The sequence below is a fragment of the Neopsephotus bourkii genome, unplaced genomic scaffold, assembly GCF_033783945.1.
Source record: "Neopsephotus bourkii isolate Nb327-2 ecotype Australia unplaced genomic scaffold, CSIRO-AGI_Nbou_v1 NB_481, whole genome shotgun sequence".
Lineage (NCBI taxonomy): Eukaryota > Metazoa > Chordata > Aves > Psittaciformes > Psittacidae > Neopsephotus > Neopsephotus bourkii.
The window spans coordinates 272,573-289,628 of NW_026900982.1; the positions used below are offsets into that span (position 1 = coordinate 272,573).

Genomic DNA, 17,056 nt, shown 5'->3' on the forward strand with positions numbered 1-17,056 from the left:
AATAACAGGTCCTGCCATGGTGGTGTGCTTGATCAGAGCCTACGCTGCTCACTTGCTGTGATGGACATTGCCATGCCAGCCCCAAGCCCAGCGGTGCAACGGATGCTTCTCTGTTCCCTTTGGTACTGCAGCATCCCCAGGGCAGTGTGCCAGAGCCAGTCCTGGCCCCACGGGGCTTTTCCCATCCTGCACTTGACTTTTCATGGGGATAAATCTGTCGCATCCCCCCTATAGCTCCCTACAAGTACTTGAAAGGAGGTTGTAGTGAGGTGGGGATCAGTCTGTTCTCCCGAGGATCAAGTGACAGGACAAGAGGTAACGGCCTCAAGCTGTGCCAGGGGAGGTTTAGACTGGATATTAGGAAATATTTCTTCACAGAAAGGGTGCTCAGGCATTGGAACAGGCTGCCCAGGGAAGCAGTGGAGTCACTGTCCCTGGAAGTGTTCACAAAACACGTAGGTGAGGCCCTCAGTGATATGCTTTAGGGGTTGTCTTGGCAGTGCTGGGGTAAAGGTTGGACTTGATGGTCTTGTCCAAATGGTTCTATGATATCATTGTTGCTGCAAATCACACTGAGTCTTGAATGCTGAAGTGCAGCTTCTAGAGCAGAAGGAAGGAGGACGGGTGAGCAGCGGGGCCTGGTATAAACCAGTTAGCTGCTGGTCCACATCCTACCGACAGTGGGATAATTGCCCTGTTACTTATTCAGCAAATGGAGATGAGGAGGTTTTGGGTTCCAGCCCAGCACAAAGCCCGCAAGGCAGCTCTGGCAGGCAGGGCTGGGATATTTTCGGAGGACTCGGGTTGCAGAAGCAGAGCCTTTAAAAGGGTAGGAGCATCGCAGCAGAAGGGGAACCAATGTGATGGTGTGAGCATGGCCCAAACACTGCTGTGAAGTGGGCTGGAGCCCCCCAGGGAGGCTGAGTTGGCAGTGGGGTATCGGGGACCATCCAAGGGCAGCGCAGCATCGGACCACAATGCATTGGTTTGCAGGTCTCTAACCCCAAGAGAAACCACTCTGTGAGCAATAGGCATGCTCTGGAGCAAAGTGCTATGGGCTGAAACATCACCCTGCCTGCCATACAGGGAAAGAGTTTGGGGTCTCATAAATTGGAGTATCAGCTACCAGAAGATGTACAGGGTAGGGTGTGAGAGATGGATGCTGGAAGGGCGATGAGTGACAGCTGTGTTGAGCCCAGGGGCATCAGGAAGCCATGCTATGCCTCCCCTCCATCAGGGAAATGTCTGGGAGGGGAAAAAGATCTGTCATCACTGTAGCAGTGGCTGTGTACTGGTTCACCTCTGAGCTGAATTCACCATTAAGCTTATTGCTCAAGCCTAATAGTGCCTTGCAAAGGACCCTCTTGTCCCAGGGCTGAGACACTTGGTAGCTTCAGCAGCAGGGACACTCATAGTGCTCTGACATAAATAAGAGTGGTGCTTACTGCCTTTGGAGGGAAGGGAATCCTGCATCCAAGTTAGAGTAGGGAGGAGGGTGAGCATGTCTGTAGCAGGGGCTGCAGTTGCGAGAGCTTGAAATGCCAACTGCTGCCCTCCTGGGTTACAGTGTCCAAAATAGCAGTTACCACCCAGGAGTTCCACCACAAGCCTCGCTGAAGGCACTGCATTGAGTTTAACTTATGTGAGAAAGCCATGGGGCACCCCTAAGCAGATCCCTGAGGACTTAGAGGTGCTGTTTACTGGGCTATGGCTCACGGCCACCCACTTACAAGGCTGCCTTTTGCATTCATTTTTCAGTTCAATGTAAGCATTTGAGATGTGCTCCCTGATGGCAAACAGCAGCTGAACTTGCAAAAACTCATCTAAATAAAGATTAGGATAATGCAAGGTCTAACAACATCATTTTAGTTGATTTAAAGCCAGCAGGTGATAGATGAGCGCTGCACAGGCAGGAAGCTGGCATGGGGAGCAGCACTGCTGGGGCTCCCCTCCAGCTGCCAGGCATAAGGGGGGGCATGGTTCAAGCACTGGGGTCACCCCCAGAGGGAGCAGAGCCTGGTTGATGTGGCTATATCGAGCAAGAGAGCTGTGCTTCAGTGTCTCTAATTCACTGTGGTCCTGATACACTCCATTCAGCAGCGTTCAGACTCTGTCAATATATATTAGACAGATGCAACCTCCAGCCCCCTGCCCTTCTTATATAGATTCATAGAATCATAGAATAGTTAGGGTTGGAAAGGACCTTAAGATCATGAAGTTCCAACCCCCCTGCCATGGGCAGGGACACCTCGCTCTAAACCATATCACCCAAGGCCTTGTCCAACCTGGCCTTGAACACTGCCAGGGATGGAGCATTCACAACCTCCCTGGGCAACCCATTCCAGTGCCTCACCACCCTAACAGGAAAGAATTTCCTCCTTATATCCAATCTAAACTTCCTCTGTTTAAGTTTTAACCCATTACCCCTTGTCCTATCACTACAGTCCCTAATGAAGAGTCCATATTGTTAATTTCATGCCCAGCTGATTATTTCAAGCTCCAGCTACTCCCTTTTGGGTGCCAGCCCAGCTCCTCGGTCCCCTTGCCTACACAGTGTGGCACAGCCTGCAGGGAGGGACTCCAGTGCTTCCTGGGGCTATTGTCACCTGTGGTGGTTGCCACAGGGTGGCTGCAAGTGACCAAGCCACACGTGGGACTGAGTATTCAGCTTTAGATGAGGTGGCATCCCACCACAACATCCTTCTTCCAAGCTTACCAATGCCAGTGCTCTCCCTGATGGGGGTAGGATTGATCAGAGGGGCAGAGCACCTCACCTATGAGGAAAGGCTGACAGAGTTATTCAGCCTGGAGAAGACTCTGGGGAGACATTATTACAGCCTTTCAGTTCTTAAAAGAGGCCTATAAGAAAGATGGGGAGAGACTTTTTGGCAGGGCCTGTTCTGACAGGATGAGGGGTGATGGGTTTATATTAAAAGAGGGGAGATTCAGGCTGGGTGAGAGGAAACGTTTCTTTACGATGAGGATGGTAAGATACTGGCACAGGTTGCCCAGAGTGGTGGTGGATGCACCATCCCTGGTGGCATTCAAGGCCAGGTTGGATGTGGTTCTGCGCAACCTGATCTAGATGAAGATGTCCCTGCTCATTGCAGGGGTGTTGGACTAGATAACCTTTGAAGGTCCCTTCCAACCCAAACTAATCTATGATTCTATGACTTTGCCAAGCACCTGTGATACTGCAAGGAGCCTTGGGAAGAGATGTGACTTGTGCTGGTTTTTCTTTGTTTATTTTTATGATTTAATGACTCTCCAGCGATGAACAGTGGGCAGAGCGTGCAGCCCGGTCGGACCCCATTTGAGTTCTGCGACCCCATGGAGCCAGCACAGATGAGGCCAGTTCCTTGTCCTGCAAGCAACGGCACCAGCCCGCACACCCGTGGGCCAGCCCAGCAGGGCAGGGGCACCGTGACTGCACCAAACCCCTACCCAGCCGACACAGGTATGGACAGCTGCAGGCACCCACTCCTCTCCACCTTCTTCAGGTCACGCTAAGGTTTCCCAGGGAGTCCCATGGGAGAAAAGGCATTATAGGTGGAAGCTTGAGCATCACTGCTCACCAGCAGCTCTTCCCAAGCAGCGAGCTTCCAAGCTGTGCTTATTCTTTCCTCTGTGTTCATATTATTAGAGTCTCAGACAAAAGAAAGACCTTTCTGTCCATCCCAGTTCCTGGGGAGACAGGAGGAGGAAGCTGCATCCCCTTGCCTGGATGGGTGGTGGTGGCTTAGGTTCCCCAGGCTCTGGTGGATGTTTGATTTCCATTGGACCCAGTGCACAGCTGGTGTGTCAGGAGAAGAGCTGCAGTAGCAGCAGTCTTATCTCACCCTGCTGAAATTGCCGATGGTGAACCACCACAGACCTCGCTGTGAGCCAGCTTGGGCCCCAGAGGGTTGTGGATGCTGCTTCTCTGCCCTCCTCTACTTCCCTTGGTGCTTCCCTTGATGCATCAAGCAATGCTGAACATGATCTGGAAGAGAAATCTTCCTTGTCACCATTGTCACAATGGCTTGACTGCATGTACAGAAAGCAACACAGATCTCATCTTCTCGTGGCAGTACTGTGGAACTAGAAAAGTTGCTGCAGTCATCACAGAAGGGTTTGGGCTGGAAGGGACCTTAAAGCTCATCCAGCTCCAACCCCTTGGTATGGGCAGGGACACCTTCTAATAGACCAGGTTGCTCCAAGCCCAGTCCATCCTGGCCTTGAACACTGCCAGGGATGGGGCAGACACAGCTTCTCTGGGCAACCTGTGCCAGGGCCTCACCACCCTCACAGGGAAGAACTTGTTCCTAAGATCTCATCTCAATCTCCCATCTGTCAGGTTAAAGCCATTCCCCCTTGTCCTGTCCCTACAGGCCCTTGTCAAAAGCCCCTCTCCAGCTTTCTTGTAGCCCCTTTAGGCACTGGAAGCTGCTCTAAGGTCTCCCTGGAGCCTTCTCTTCCCCAGGCTGAACAAGCCCAGCTCTCTCAGCCTGTCTCCATAGGAAATGATTTGCCCTTAATGAAGCCATGTTGGCTGTAACCATTTACCTCCTTACTGTCTGTGTGCCTTAGCATGGTTTACAGGAGCATCTGCTCCGTGGTCATGCTGGACACCGAGGTGAGACTGTCCAGCCTGTAGTTCCCTGGGTTTTCCTTTCTTCCCTTTTTGAAAATGGGGATTATATTTCCCCTTTCCAGTCAGTGGGAACTTCACCAGACTGCCACGACTTCTCAACGGGATGGATAGTGGCTTGGCCACTTCATCCGCCAGTTCCCTCAGGACCCCAGCTGCATCTGATCTATTCCCATGCATTTGTGCATGAAATCAATAAGCCAGAAATCAATGAGCCTGGGGACTGTCTCTGGTCAGGGTTGAGGCAGGATTGGGGACAGGAGGCTGCACCACAACTGTGCCGTGAGCCCCTGGGCCTGGCTGCCATTGGTGCTGCTGGGCTCTGCCTGTTGCCAAGCAACCTTAAGGCTTTTTAAAAGAAATTTCGGGAAACAGAGGAGTGCTTGGCAGGAGCTGCTCTGCCGATGCCTGCGCTGGGATCTGAGCATCCCTGAGCTGGACTTCCCTCCTCTGCCTCCCCTTAGGGATCTTATTTTCACTTCCTTGAAACAGCCCCCATGGCCTGGGTGGCTCATAAAGCTCCTTGTGACAACAGCGAGGACATCAGGCATTGGGTAACCACAGACATTTTTAATCAAATAATGTGTTTTATTGGGAAAAGAATCAGCACAGCTGAGCTTGGTTAAAAGAAAAGAGATTTTCATCTTTAGCAACCACCTCCAGCAGCATTTCTCTTGGAAACTCGGGGGTTTTGGCATAGGGGTTGCACTGATAGCACATCTCAATGTGATGGAGATGCCATCCCAGCCAGAAATGTGTTTACCCCTGCGGCTTCCATCTCCCTGAACCTCCGTGGGCTGGTCCAGCTGAGATGCTGTTTGATCTTCAGTCCCAGTTCCTATTTCTAATGGGATGACGTAAAGCCTCCAGCCTTATAAATCTCTCTGTCCTGGGCTTGGGCTCCAAGTTCTGCTGCAACTTAACATAATTGCATTGGCTTCTTTCCCTGTGCAAATTAACTTTTTCTCCAAGAGGCAAGAGATGCTCATGGGTGTGGGCTATTTTTTAAGAAAGAATCGTCAGTAGTAACAATTTCCTTCAATAAGAAACCCTTTAACTTGACTAAATTTTGAAACTCTCACTAGAAATGTGCTGAAAAGGGAAACTTTTTACTGTCATTGTACATATGGATTACACAGGGTGATGTGTATCTGCTCTGTGTATAGCATTGGCCTAGATTTTCACCCAGAATTTCATGCTTGTAATTAATGGTTAGGAAACCACACCTGATACCTGTAATTTAGGGTTCGAAAGAGCCGTAACTGGTGAATCTTGGCATCCCTTTTAGGGATGTTTTAAGACACCATCAGCATCCTGAGCTCGCCAGGTCCCCATGGCAGCACCCAAGTCCTGGCCACAAGCTAACCTTTCCTCCCTGCATCGTTCTTTTCTCCCCAGGAATGCCTGAGCTGGAGATGGGAGTGCCGGATCACCAGTTCGGACAGCCAGGAATGGGGGAGCAGATGCCCTGGACAGATAACAGTATGGCAGCCATGAATCGAGCCACTCTGAATAAACCTGAAGAGTAAGTGCCATTAGGGCTGGTGGCTTCCCCCAGGGATGCTCCATCTCTGGAAGTGTTCAAGACCAGCTAGGATGGGGCTTTGAGCAACCTGCTCTAGTGGAAGGTGTCCCTCTCCATGGCAGGAGATTGGAACTGGATGAGCTTTAAGGTCCCTTCCAACCCAAACCATTCTGTGATGATTCTAAGCTGCAGGTCCCCATGATCCCTTGCCGGTGCCAATATTTGGGCTGGTTTTCTCCAGCATCCCTTCTCACCAGGGGCAGTGGGATCTGGCGAACCGCAGAACAGTTTTGTGTTTCCATGCAATTGCAGCTCTTTGCAGTCCCCATGTGCTTGGCTGGCTTCAGCTAAAATTATTACAGCTCTAATCCAAGGTCAAATAACCCCCTCCTGTCCTCTAACCACCTTTTTTGGGTCCATGTCCAACGGAGCAGGCAAGGGGTCATCACTGCCCAAAGTACAACATCTCTGTCACCAAATTCCAGTATCAACTCCTTGGTTATAAAAGGGTTGGAGGAGGCCATAGGTCATATTATTTTGGGATGAGAGGTCAGAAGCAGGCCAGGCTGTGCTGATGGAGTGCAGCGGTCCCAGCTCTGCTGAGCAAGGGGACTCCAAAGTTCTCTCTGAAGCAGCAGCACTGGCAGAAGTGCTCCTGGAGATAGATTTGATAGAGACAGAGATTGACTCCTCCCCCTGGCCTGATGAGAGCTTCAGGTACCTAACCCTAACCTGTTTTAAGAGCCAGCACTGGTGAGCTCCTCGTGGATCCTCTTGCCAAAGCCAGCCCTGCTTTTTGGAGAGGCAGAATTTCCTCTACTAATTAAAGTCTTTAGCAGATGAGCACAATCTCTGTTTTCCAGTCACAAAGAAGATACATATAAGAGCTGTATTTGAGCAAGACAGTAGCCAAACATCTTTTTTTCCCAGGGCTAAATTCGGATTAACTTCTCAAAGCTCTTCACTCAGCCCAATAAGAGAGTTGCAGAGTGGTTTCCAGTGCTGCAATCAGATCTTGGACTTCTGCTGGAAAGACTTAGCCTCTTGTTGCTTGAAAGAGCTGTGAGATAAAACAAATCCTGGTTTATACGAGCATTTACATCAGCTCAAGCCCTTGCTGCAAGGGAGTAGCTTTCCTTTTAAGTCTTGATGGTGTCATTATTTGATCTGTGGGGCACACCTGGCAAAGGGCAGAGCTGCCAGAAACATCAATCTGTGTTTTAAGCTATGAATGTTCCTTAAAACGCTGCATATGGGGTAAAAATGACCTTACCTTACTCAGCAGCCTTGTGCTCCATGCACTGAGTCGGTCTGGCTGCGTGAAGACGCTTTTGTCTCCTCGAGCTGGTGCAGCTGGAAGGGAGATGGATTTTCTTCTGGCTCGCCCTTTGCAGCAGGATTATTGAGTGAGGACCCAGGCCGGTGTGGAAGGCTTGGGACCTGCACGGGTATCAAGGAGGGAAGCGTTTGGCAGCAGCACCCTGTGAGTCCTCAGGTGGGGAAAACACCACGGGTGGTTCTCAGAGCAGAGCCCTGTGCCGAAGACAAGGTCGGAGCAATGGAGCGGCTGCATCTGCCCAAAGCCTGGTGAGACGTGGAAGTAACAAGTCTCACAGAGTCCCTGCCTCGGAGAGCAGTGGTTTCAGCCACACTTCGAAATTGCAGCCTGGTTAGGGTTTTACAAGGTACTAATTTTCTCATCATTGAAGTTGGAGAAAGCAAGGAAAACCATGCTGTGTGGTTTTCCCACCCATGGCTCCATCAGCTCCCTACAGCAAAGTTGGTCTCTCCACACAGTGGCGCCTCCAGCAGAGCCAGGGCCACGAGATGACAGCAAGATGAGAGGTAGAGCTCCTCCTGGCAAGCCTCTGTTCCTCCTGAAGTAGTGTTTCCAGGCAGTGGTGGTTCCTACCAGAGGTGGTGGGCAGAGGCAACACTGGTTCCCAGCTCAGTTCCTTCTCATATCTTCAGTAGCTGTAGGTCTGATGAAGCATCATGGCTGAAACCTGCCGTGGCAGCACCTTGGTGGGCTCTAAACACTCCCACTAATGGCACAGGGATCAGCTACAAAATCCCACTAACTGCAGCCAAGAGAAGAGGTTCTGCTAGGGAAAGCCTCTGGACTTTGGTCCTCAAGACCTGCAGATGTGCTCCAGCTCGGGAGGACACACTCATCCTGGGACATGTCAATGATCCCAGCAGCTGCCCATCCACATGATGGAGACCACAGCTGGAGCAATCAGACAGAGCCTTTGTCCTGCAGATATTACAGGACCAAGAAATATGTTTAGCTAATATCAAACCAGCAGAGCTTTTGCTTTGGGGGTTGTAAAGGTTTCCCAGCTGGGAGGTTTATGTTAGCTGGAGGTAGGCTAAGGTCTTGTTTAAGGAGCTGATGGTACCCAGATCTCCCAGTCTGACGTGCCCTGGGTAATGGGAGCATCCTTTTCAAATTCTCCTGTTCCCCAAATCCTCACATGCCTTTGCCTCTTGACCAAGTGGGACAACTACAACATCCCCTCTCTCGTGTCCCAAGCATACCTGCTGCTGTTTCTTCTTGGGAAGAGGGACACCTTGGACCAGATCCAAAGCTCCTCAAAGCAAGTCCAGGTCACCGTTCTCTCACACATTCCTCTAATTCCCCAAGGTCAAATGTGCCACCCAGGGCCCGATTCGGTTGCCTTATGCTGTGTGATCTGAGATGCCTGAGGTTTCCAGGCCATCTGTGCAGGGCTGGAGAGCTGCAGCCTTTTGGAACAGCGCTTGAAAGCCGTGCCAGGGAGATGTTTTACAGGACCTCAAGCAACATCTGATACCATCTCTGCAAGCAGATGAATTTCTCCTCCTTGCCGCATGCAGAATCAGAGTTTTCACCTTAAAGAAAGCCTGAAGGGTTGTGGTGGATAGAAAACCTTTGCAACTCCAAGCCAGTAGGACTGAGGACAGGATGCACAGGGTTCAGGATCTCCTCTGCATGCCTGTCACCTGCCTGGAGCCTCATCTGAACCCATGGAGCTGGAGGAGAGGAGTGAGGAAAGCTCTGCAAGCTGGATTGGGCTGCAAAGCAGGACGTGCTGAAGATTTATTTATTACATAAAGGTATTATCCCCACAATCTCTTTATAAACCAACTTTTTGCCCTCCATGCAGTAGTCCAGCATGGGCTGCAGAGATGGTGCCAACCTGAATTTTAACTCTAGCTGCCTGTTAACGTGGAGCAGAAGCCTGTCCCTTCTTTCCTCATCAAGAATGATGTCTGTGCAACAAACTTTGTCCTTGGTCTTGGCACTGGAAAACTGGGTTTGATAAAAGCAGCAAGTACCAGGGACCTTGGCTATGGAGTGAAGCTAGTCCTGCTTTTCACCTCTGTCTCCCCATTTCCCTCTCTGCTCGTGCTCTGCAATTTAAGAAGTCCCAGTGCTGAGTTTTCTTTTCCCTGGATTAGGCTGCGTGTGTTGGCTGCAGCGGTCTCGGTCAGATTGGCTTCAGTTCCTTACTGTACATCTGGTCCTCATCTGGAGCTAAAAGGATAAACATGTCTGCTGCTTGGGAACTGCTGGCACGTTCGAGCCCTCGCTTTGGTGCCTCTCTGCAAGCGTGATGTGCCACGGCTCTTCATCCTGACAGACCCGGCAAATCCGATTGACTCCAATTAGTCACATCATTGGAATGTCTCTCATTACATATTAATCTTATTCCCAAAGAATATTGAGCGAGCTTTGCAGAAATCGTGTTTTTGCAGCCCAAAGGTTCCCCTTTGCCTTCAGCTGCTTTGCTTCCAGCTGCTGCAGCTCCATCCAAGCCTCCCTGCTTTCGTGCCGGCAGAAGTTTTGCTCTGCCTCCTGCTGTCCTGCCCAAAATGCCTGTGGGAGCAAAGCCTGCAAAAGTACCAAACTTCTCTTCCCAAACCTCACCGAAACACTGCCCAAAACAGTTTTGTGGAGAGGTTCATCCCTACAAGCAGGTTTTGACACAGGGCTTGACCTTCAGTGAGCTCAGCTGGTGTCAGAGCCAGGGGATGGGGCTGCATCCCATAGGGTTTGCATGGTGCAGCAGAGTGGGAGCGAGTCCCCACGGCTGCAGGGGCTGTGTTGCTCGAGCATCTCCCAGCTCAACCTCCTCCCTGCTTCATAAACCTTAACGTGCCTCCTCTTGACTTCTCTCTGCAGCCAGTGCATCACCTCGCAGCTGGATGAGCTCCTGTGTCCTCCCACCACACCGGAGGGACGGAACGATGAGAAAGCCCTGCTGGAGCAGCTTGTCTCCTTCCTCAGTGGCAAGGATGAGACGGAGCTGGCTGAGCTGGATCGAGCTCTAGGGATTGACAAACTGGTCCAGGTAAAGAGAGACCCACTCATGGGACCTCCTGGAGGTCATATATGGGGCCAGATGCTGGGGCTTGACATGAGCGTGGAGGAGGATTTCCAACATCTGGTAAGGCCAGATGTGAGTGGGAACACACGAGTGCATCAGATTCAGAGATGATACTTAACACCACGCTGTTCTCTCCCCCCGCGCCAAAAAAGCTGGAAAGTAGCCCCATGAAATACAATATCTCACTTCTCTGCTTTTCAAACTCCATCCCCCATGAGAACCAGCAGCCTGGCAGAGAGGCGGCCGAGCAGTTTCAGCCCCGGGTGGCTCATGTAACAGGGAGAGCTGGCAGGCTGTCCCGCTTCCCCACCTTACCAGGGGGATTAGGGCACGGAGGAGCCTTCCAGCTGGAATCCCACAGCCTGGGATTCCTGAGCCTGGGTTGTGCTGCCTAATAATATATCTAATGGCCTCGCTGGTATGAAACCGTGCAGCCCTTACTGTCAAGATTGGCTTACAGTGCAGCTGCCCTTCTGTCTTGGGTTGAACCGCAGGGAAAATCTGCAAAGATGAGGTTTGCTTTTACTCATATAGTGCTGGGGCCCCGGTTCCTGCAGCTGAGCTCCAGTGGAGGCTCCCTCTTTGCAGATACCCACTGGGGAAGATGCCTTGGAAGGGTCCAGGGTTTCATAAACAACAGGGCATGGCAGGGGGAGGAAGCTGGCTGCAGAGGAGCTTGTAAGGGACATGGAAAATGAGACGGATCGCTTGGGATTTGTCTTTGAGTGGTTTCTTTTTCCGTGCCCCGTAGCACCCGCACGCATGCTTCTTCCAAAACAAGGAACAGAATCGAAAGCCTGTTGATAAATGGGGTGTCCTAAGAAAGAAGCTTCTCAGAGCAAATCCCTCCAACTGCTCTGGGCCTGATCCTGCATCATTTCAGCCCAGAGGTGGCAAACCTCCTCCTGTAGCCCCAGTGGGATGCCCTGTGCTGCACTGCTGTGAGGGTTTATCTTTTCATTGGCCATTTGAGGGACCTGTCAGCGAACTGATGCCTTAGTGGGGTATTTCCCACATCCCTGTTCTCAAGACTGTGCCTCCAAAATCAGTTAGGGGTAGGGAGTTCAGCCTCGGATCAGAGATGCTTTTGCCAAAGATGCAGCTGCAACAGCTCAGTGTTTTCACAAGGGTTTTGCAGACTCAGCTGGCACAGCTCCCCAGCAACCCATTCCTGCACCAGACAGGCTCCAGCAGCACCGGACCAATGGATTAAGATGCCCTCGGATGGCACCTGATGCTGCCACGCATCCCCACATCAATCTGGCACTTCCCTTGCCAAGGAACACCCAGCTCAGGGGGATTATCTCATGTTTGGACCCTGACCCAGCTTTTCTCCCATCCAGGGATCATTTCATTAATGGGAATCTTGGGCTTTTTCCATGGCTTCAGCTGAACCTCAGAAATATCTTAAATAGTTCTATGAAATATTTGCTTGAAATACATCTTTAGAGAAACAACATGTCAGCATAAAGGCATCTTTGGGAAGAAAACATGTTGGTAGTTCCCCTCCAGACTGTGTTCTTGGCAGGTAGGGGTTCACATTGCCTGACTTCACCAAACCCACTGTCTTCTCTGTGCTCCCATGGTGGGATGGGTTGATCCACACCCAGATTAACCAAGAGGCAACTGGAAACTGGGTAGTTTGGGGAGAAAAGAGTAAAAAATCCTCATTTCAACAGGTCTGTCATTTCTGAGCATTGCATGGTGCTGGTTTATGTCCTAGTATCCAGTCCTTGAACTGTGTAAGCTCTATCAAATTGATCCTAAGCAATAGATTTTTCCTCGCCACCATTCGCATAGCCTCATCCCTGCCTTCAAGCCTCAGTGCTCTGATGGGCACCATCTACCTAAATACTAAAGGCAGTGGGATTTGGGGATGTGCTGTTTGTGGTTTCTCTTAACACAGCTTTCTCTTCAGGCTTCTGGCTCCAAGTTGTTACTTCTCCATGGGTTCATAGCTCAAACAGCACATTTCTGTGCCTGAGCCAAGCTAGAGCAGTGCAGAATGTCTGCTGGTGTGGAAATTGTCCCTTGCCTGTAAAATGGATCATTTGTATAGGAATGGCTGTCCCATAGACCAAAAGGTCCTGTCTCCCATGAGATACTAGCAAGGGGTGTCTGTGAGCAGGGCAGGAGTAAAGCCGTGCCTCCTGTGAGTGCTCCCAGTCCTGGGGGTTCATGACTCCCACCCTTTGACATGGCTGTGTCTGAGGTACCCATGGGGCAGGTGGAACCCTCTGCTCCAGCTGAGCCTCTGAACTGCACAAAAACAGGAAAGGAGAGAGAGCACTAACTATTTCCCATGGCCACCAATATGGTCAGAGGGCTGGAGCATCTCTGCTCTGGAGACAGGCTGGGAGAGCTGGGCTTGTTCAGCCTGGGGAAGAGAAGGCTGTGGGAAGACCTTAGAGCAGCTTCCAGTGCTTAAAGGGGCCAACAAGAAAGTTGGAGAGGGGCTTTTGACAAGGGCCTGTAGGGACAGGACAAGGGGGAATGGCTTTAACCTGACAGAGGGGAGACTGAGATGAGCTCTTAGGCAGAAGTTCTTCCATGTGAGGGTGGTCCATGGGAGAGGGTTGGAACTGGACGAGCTCTAAGGTCCCTTCCAACCCAAACTATCCTGTGACTCTGTGATTCAGGTCAATCCTCCAAGCCTTAGGGTCTGTCCAACCAGGCCTGCTGCTGTTTGGAGCCCAAATGAATAGCTCAGTGCGAGCAGACCCTGCAGAAAGGCAGAGGAAGGCAGCATCACCTACTGCTACCCTGCTGCCCCCCACCAGCACAGGGGGATGAGTGCTGAACTCTTTCAAAACGCTTGGCTTTGGGTTTTGCTCCCAAACATGATGAAAGAAATTATTTCCATCCCTCCAAGGTTTGCTAAGCCCCAGGGAGCGGGTGTTTAATGCCCTCCTTGAATCACTTGGGCTGGAGCCTGGCGCAGGGGATGAGGGTTCCTGGCAGCAGCATCCTTACAAGCTGTCTGCTCCATGCTGGACACATCCTCATCCCCTCTAAGCTCTCCCAGGAGAGTCCAGTGTCTGGTGGAGCTCCGAAGTGATATCTTCTTCCCCTTTGCCTTCACCAGGGCGGTGGGCTGGAAGCCCTGACAGAGCGGTTCCAGCCCCAGCAAGCCACCCCACCACTCATGATGGAGCAGAAACCCGGCATGTACCCCCAGCCTTACTCCTCCGCTTCTCCCACCACCAACCTCCCCGGCGCCTTCCCCGGCATGGTGAGGCAGAAGCCATCCTTCGGACCCATGCCGGTGCAGGTACCACCGCCCCGCGGCGCCTTCCCCACCAACATGGCCATGCAGCCCCGGCAGACGCTCAACAGGCCCCCGACGGCCCCCAACCAGCTGCGACTTCAGCTGCAGCAGCGGCTGCAGGGGCAGCAGCAGGTAATTCTTCCCCCCCCTTCCATATCCCTTCCATATCCCAGGGCTGCAGGCAGGGGGATGGAGGGACCCTTGGTCCTGCCTGCAGCCCACGCAGCCCAGTCGAAGGGGGTTGGATAGGTGGGAATCTCCTGCGCTGGAGTGTTGAAGATGTCCCTGGGTTTTCTTTCTCCCCTCCAGCTGATCCATCAAAACAGGCAGGCCATCCTCAACCAGTTTGCAGCCAATTCCCCAGTGGGCATCAACATGCGGGCAGGGATGCAGCAGCAGATCACACCGCAGGTAAGTGGGATGGTCCTCCAGCTGGGTTAATCCCATGCCCACCCTGTTAGCACAGCCTGGCTCGCTCCTCTCTTTTGTTAATGGGAGAGAGAAATTCTCCTGCATGCTACAAAACAAGCTGCTGTAGGTTGGGTTTATCTTCACCCTTATTCCTGCTCCTCCACCTGCTTAAGGTATAAATACTTCATTCATGCTTAGAGAAGGATGTGCTAATGTGTTTCATTGACAATGATCTTTATGAAATAGGTGCCATCCTTTAAATAGCAGAATCTCTGGTGAACCTTCTTAATGATCCTGCAAATCCCCAGGCCATAAATTCTTGTTTGGCTTCTAATAAAGTGGATAAAACAGCTGCTGGGTATGAGGAGACATTGAAGAGCACAAACAAGTTCTGGTGAATTTATTCCATTTCTTGGAGAAGCCTCTGCCTTTGGGGAAGTGGTGTGGCATCCCTAATGTGCTGCGGGGAGCATTAGCGGTAGGGAAGGGGTCCGAATGGTTCCTGTCATATCTCCGATTTCAGCTGTTGATGTCAGGCTTCTTAAGATGATCAATTCCAACACATCTGGCTCAGCCATAGTGGGAATGAGCCCATAGTGATGGAGAAGCTCCTGGAATGGTGGGGGGTTTTGACATCTCACAACCAAAAGAGTTAAGTGAGGGATTCCAGCCTTTGGTGTGTGGGAGCATCTCAGTGAGGGAGGGCATAAGGGGGTCCTGCAGCAGAGAGGGGAGGTAGGTGGCAGCCAGCTGACTGAGAGCCTGTTTTCCTGGCAACCCCTAGAGTGTTGCCACTTGACACGCGCAGAGGCTGATCTCTAACACCTCCAACGTGCTCTGCCCCGCAAATGAGCCAATCCTGAGCATCCTGGGGTTCTTCCAGCCTTCCTTGCAAAAGGAGGACAGGCGCCCTGAGCCGGAGAAGGGGAGCACCTGCGGCTGGGGGTGTTCTGAGCTGCCTGCCAGAACCGGAGGGTGATAACCAGGGCATCCCCCTTCCTTCTCCACAGCCTCCCCTCAACGCCCAGATGCTGGCCCAGCGACAGCGCGAGCTCTACAGCCAGCAGCACCGGCAGCGGCAGCTCATGCAGCAGCGAGCCATCCTCATGAGACAGCAAAGCTTCGGAAACAACCTCCCACCCTCCGCCGGGCTCCCGGTACAGATCGGAGCCGCTCGCTTGCCCCAGGCACCCCCACAGCAGTTCCCTTACCCCCCAAACTACGGTACGACCCCGGGAAACCCTCCCACCTCCACCAGCCCCTTCTCGCCGTTGGCATCCAACCCCGAGGCCGCCGCGCTGGCTAACCGCAGCAGCATGGTGAACAGGGGGATGATGGGTGGCGTCGGAGGGCAGTTCGGCGCCGGGATGACCCCACAGATGCAGCAGAACATCTTCCAGTATTCAGGATCAGGTAGGTTGAGCAGTTGGTTGCACTGGAAAGCTGTCTGGCTTCATCCAGCCATCTCACCCAGCCTATGTGCTGGTCTGGTCTCTGGTTTCCACTTCCCAAGGGGCCTATTCTGGTCAAATCTCAATGAAAAAAAAGAAGTTATTGTTTGGGAAAATAATTCCACAACTTCTTCCTTGCTAATGGCACTGCAAGGCAGTTCTCTACGTTTCCCTTCCTTAAATATCTGTGCTCTAAAAAAAGCCAAAGCCTTGCTGGGATGGCTGAAATTAGCTGCAGGCATCTTATGCCTCTTGTGTGGGCACCAAGCTCCCGAGAGATAAACCAGTGCAGATGGGCACTGTCTTGAACATCTTCACATTCAAGCATCACTTGTGAGTAGACAAAACTACTCAGTGGTTGCAATAGCCCCACAGGAGCCCCCTTTGGCATCATCTCATCGTTACCCTGGCTAGTTTCCAGCCAGGTGTGATGCTAAAGCGGAACACCTGCTGATGGAAACCACTTGAGGGGGGTTTCCCTGCTCCTTCATCCCTGAAATATTTGCATTTGAGCCATACAGCTGCTCAAAAGGAAAACCAGAGACTCTGAGACCGAAAGCCATGGCTGATGCTTCTGGTCTGATGCCAGCAGTTGCAAGGGAGGAGGAGGGAATCGGGGCTGATGGCAGGGGTCTGGCCACCGCTGACACTGTCTGTCCTTCCCCAGGCATGGGCCAGCAAAGCGAACCCGCCTTTGCTCCATCACTGAGCCCCAGCAGCCCCCTGATGTCACCCCAGCTCCCACCTTCGCAAAGCCCTATGCTGCAGGCGGCTCCACCGACACCGGGCTACCAGTCGCCTGACATGAAAACCTGGCAGCAAGGAGCCATGGGGAATAGCAAGTAAGATCCTGGTGGGGGTAGCCTGGAGCACACAGGTGACACACACACAGAGCAGGTGGCACACTGACACCGAGGTGATGATCCCCTGGTAAGGGGCAGTGGTGCCTGTAGGGGACACCTGGCTGAGGACCCTTGCTGGCTCAGGCCATGTTCTCCTACCGTGATGTGCTCCAGAAGTCACCATAAACCCGGGCCCATGTCTTTGCCTCAGCTTGGAGGCAGCCAAAAGCCCACAGTGTTTAAATGAATGAGTGTTTGTGTTGAAGAAGACATGAAGCATGTCTTTCATTTTTAATTAAACAAGTGGCTTAATTATGTTTCATGAAAGTGGCCTTAGAAAACACAATAAAGCAAGTCCAGACCAGCAGTCCCAGGTCACTGCATGACCCTCCTAAGATGTGTCCAGCTTTAACTTACGAAAGAGTCACCAGACTTGTTGCCTTTTTTGCATGAGTCAGGTTTGAGCATCAGATCTCCAGACATGGGGCAGAGGGAGAAACACAATGGGGTGCCTTGCTTTTGCCTTGGATCTGTCCAGTTAACCCAGCTAGCCTAT

General features: G+C 52.0%; 1 protein-coding gene across 10 annotated transcripts in view; it reads left to right on the forward strand.

The window, feature by feature from the left end:
* NCOA1 (nuclear receptor coactivator 1) overlaps positions 1–17,056 on the forward strand; it is a 185,926-nt gene that overhangs the window by 165,908 nt on the left and 2,962 nt on the right. For 7 of the 10 annotated variants that reach the window (XM_061350141.1, XM_061350146.1, XM_061350148.1 and 4 more), the window contains 7 exons: positions 3,272–3,457; positions 6,029–6,155; positions 10,324–10,492; positions 13,614–13,928; positions 14,106–14,207; positions 15,218–15,620; positions 16,326–16,500. In XM_061350141.1, coding sequence (XP_061206125.1) covers positions 3,272–3,457; positions 6,029–6,155; positions 10,324–10,492; positions 13,614–13,928; positions 14,106–14,207; positions 15,218–15,620; positions 16,326–16,500 — 1,477 coding nt within the window. The remainder of the gene's footprint in view (positions 1–3,271; positions 3,458–6,028; positions 6,156–10,323; positions 10,493–13,613; positions 13,929–14,105; positions 14,208–15,217; positions 15,621–16,325; positions 16,501–17,056) is intronic. The other 3 variants (XM_061350149.1, XM_061350150.1, XM_061350151.1) reach the window with 1 other exon arrangement.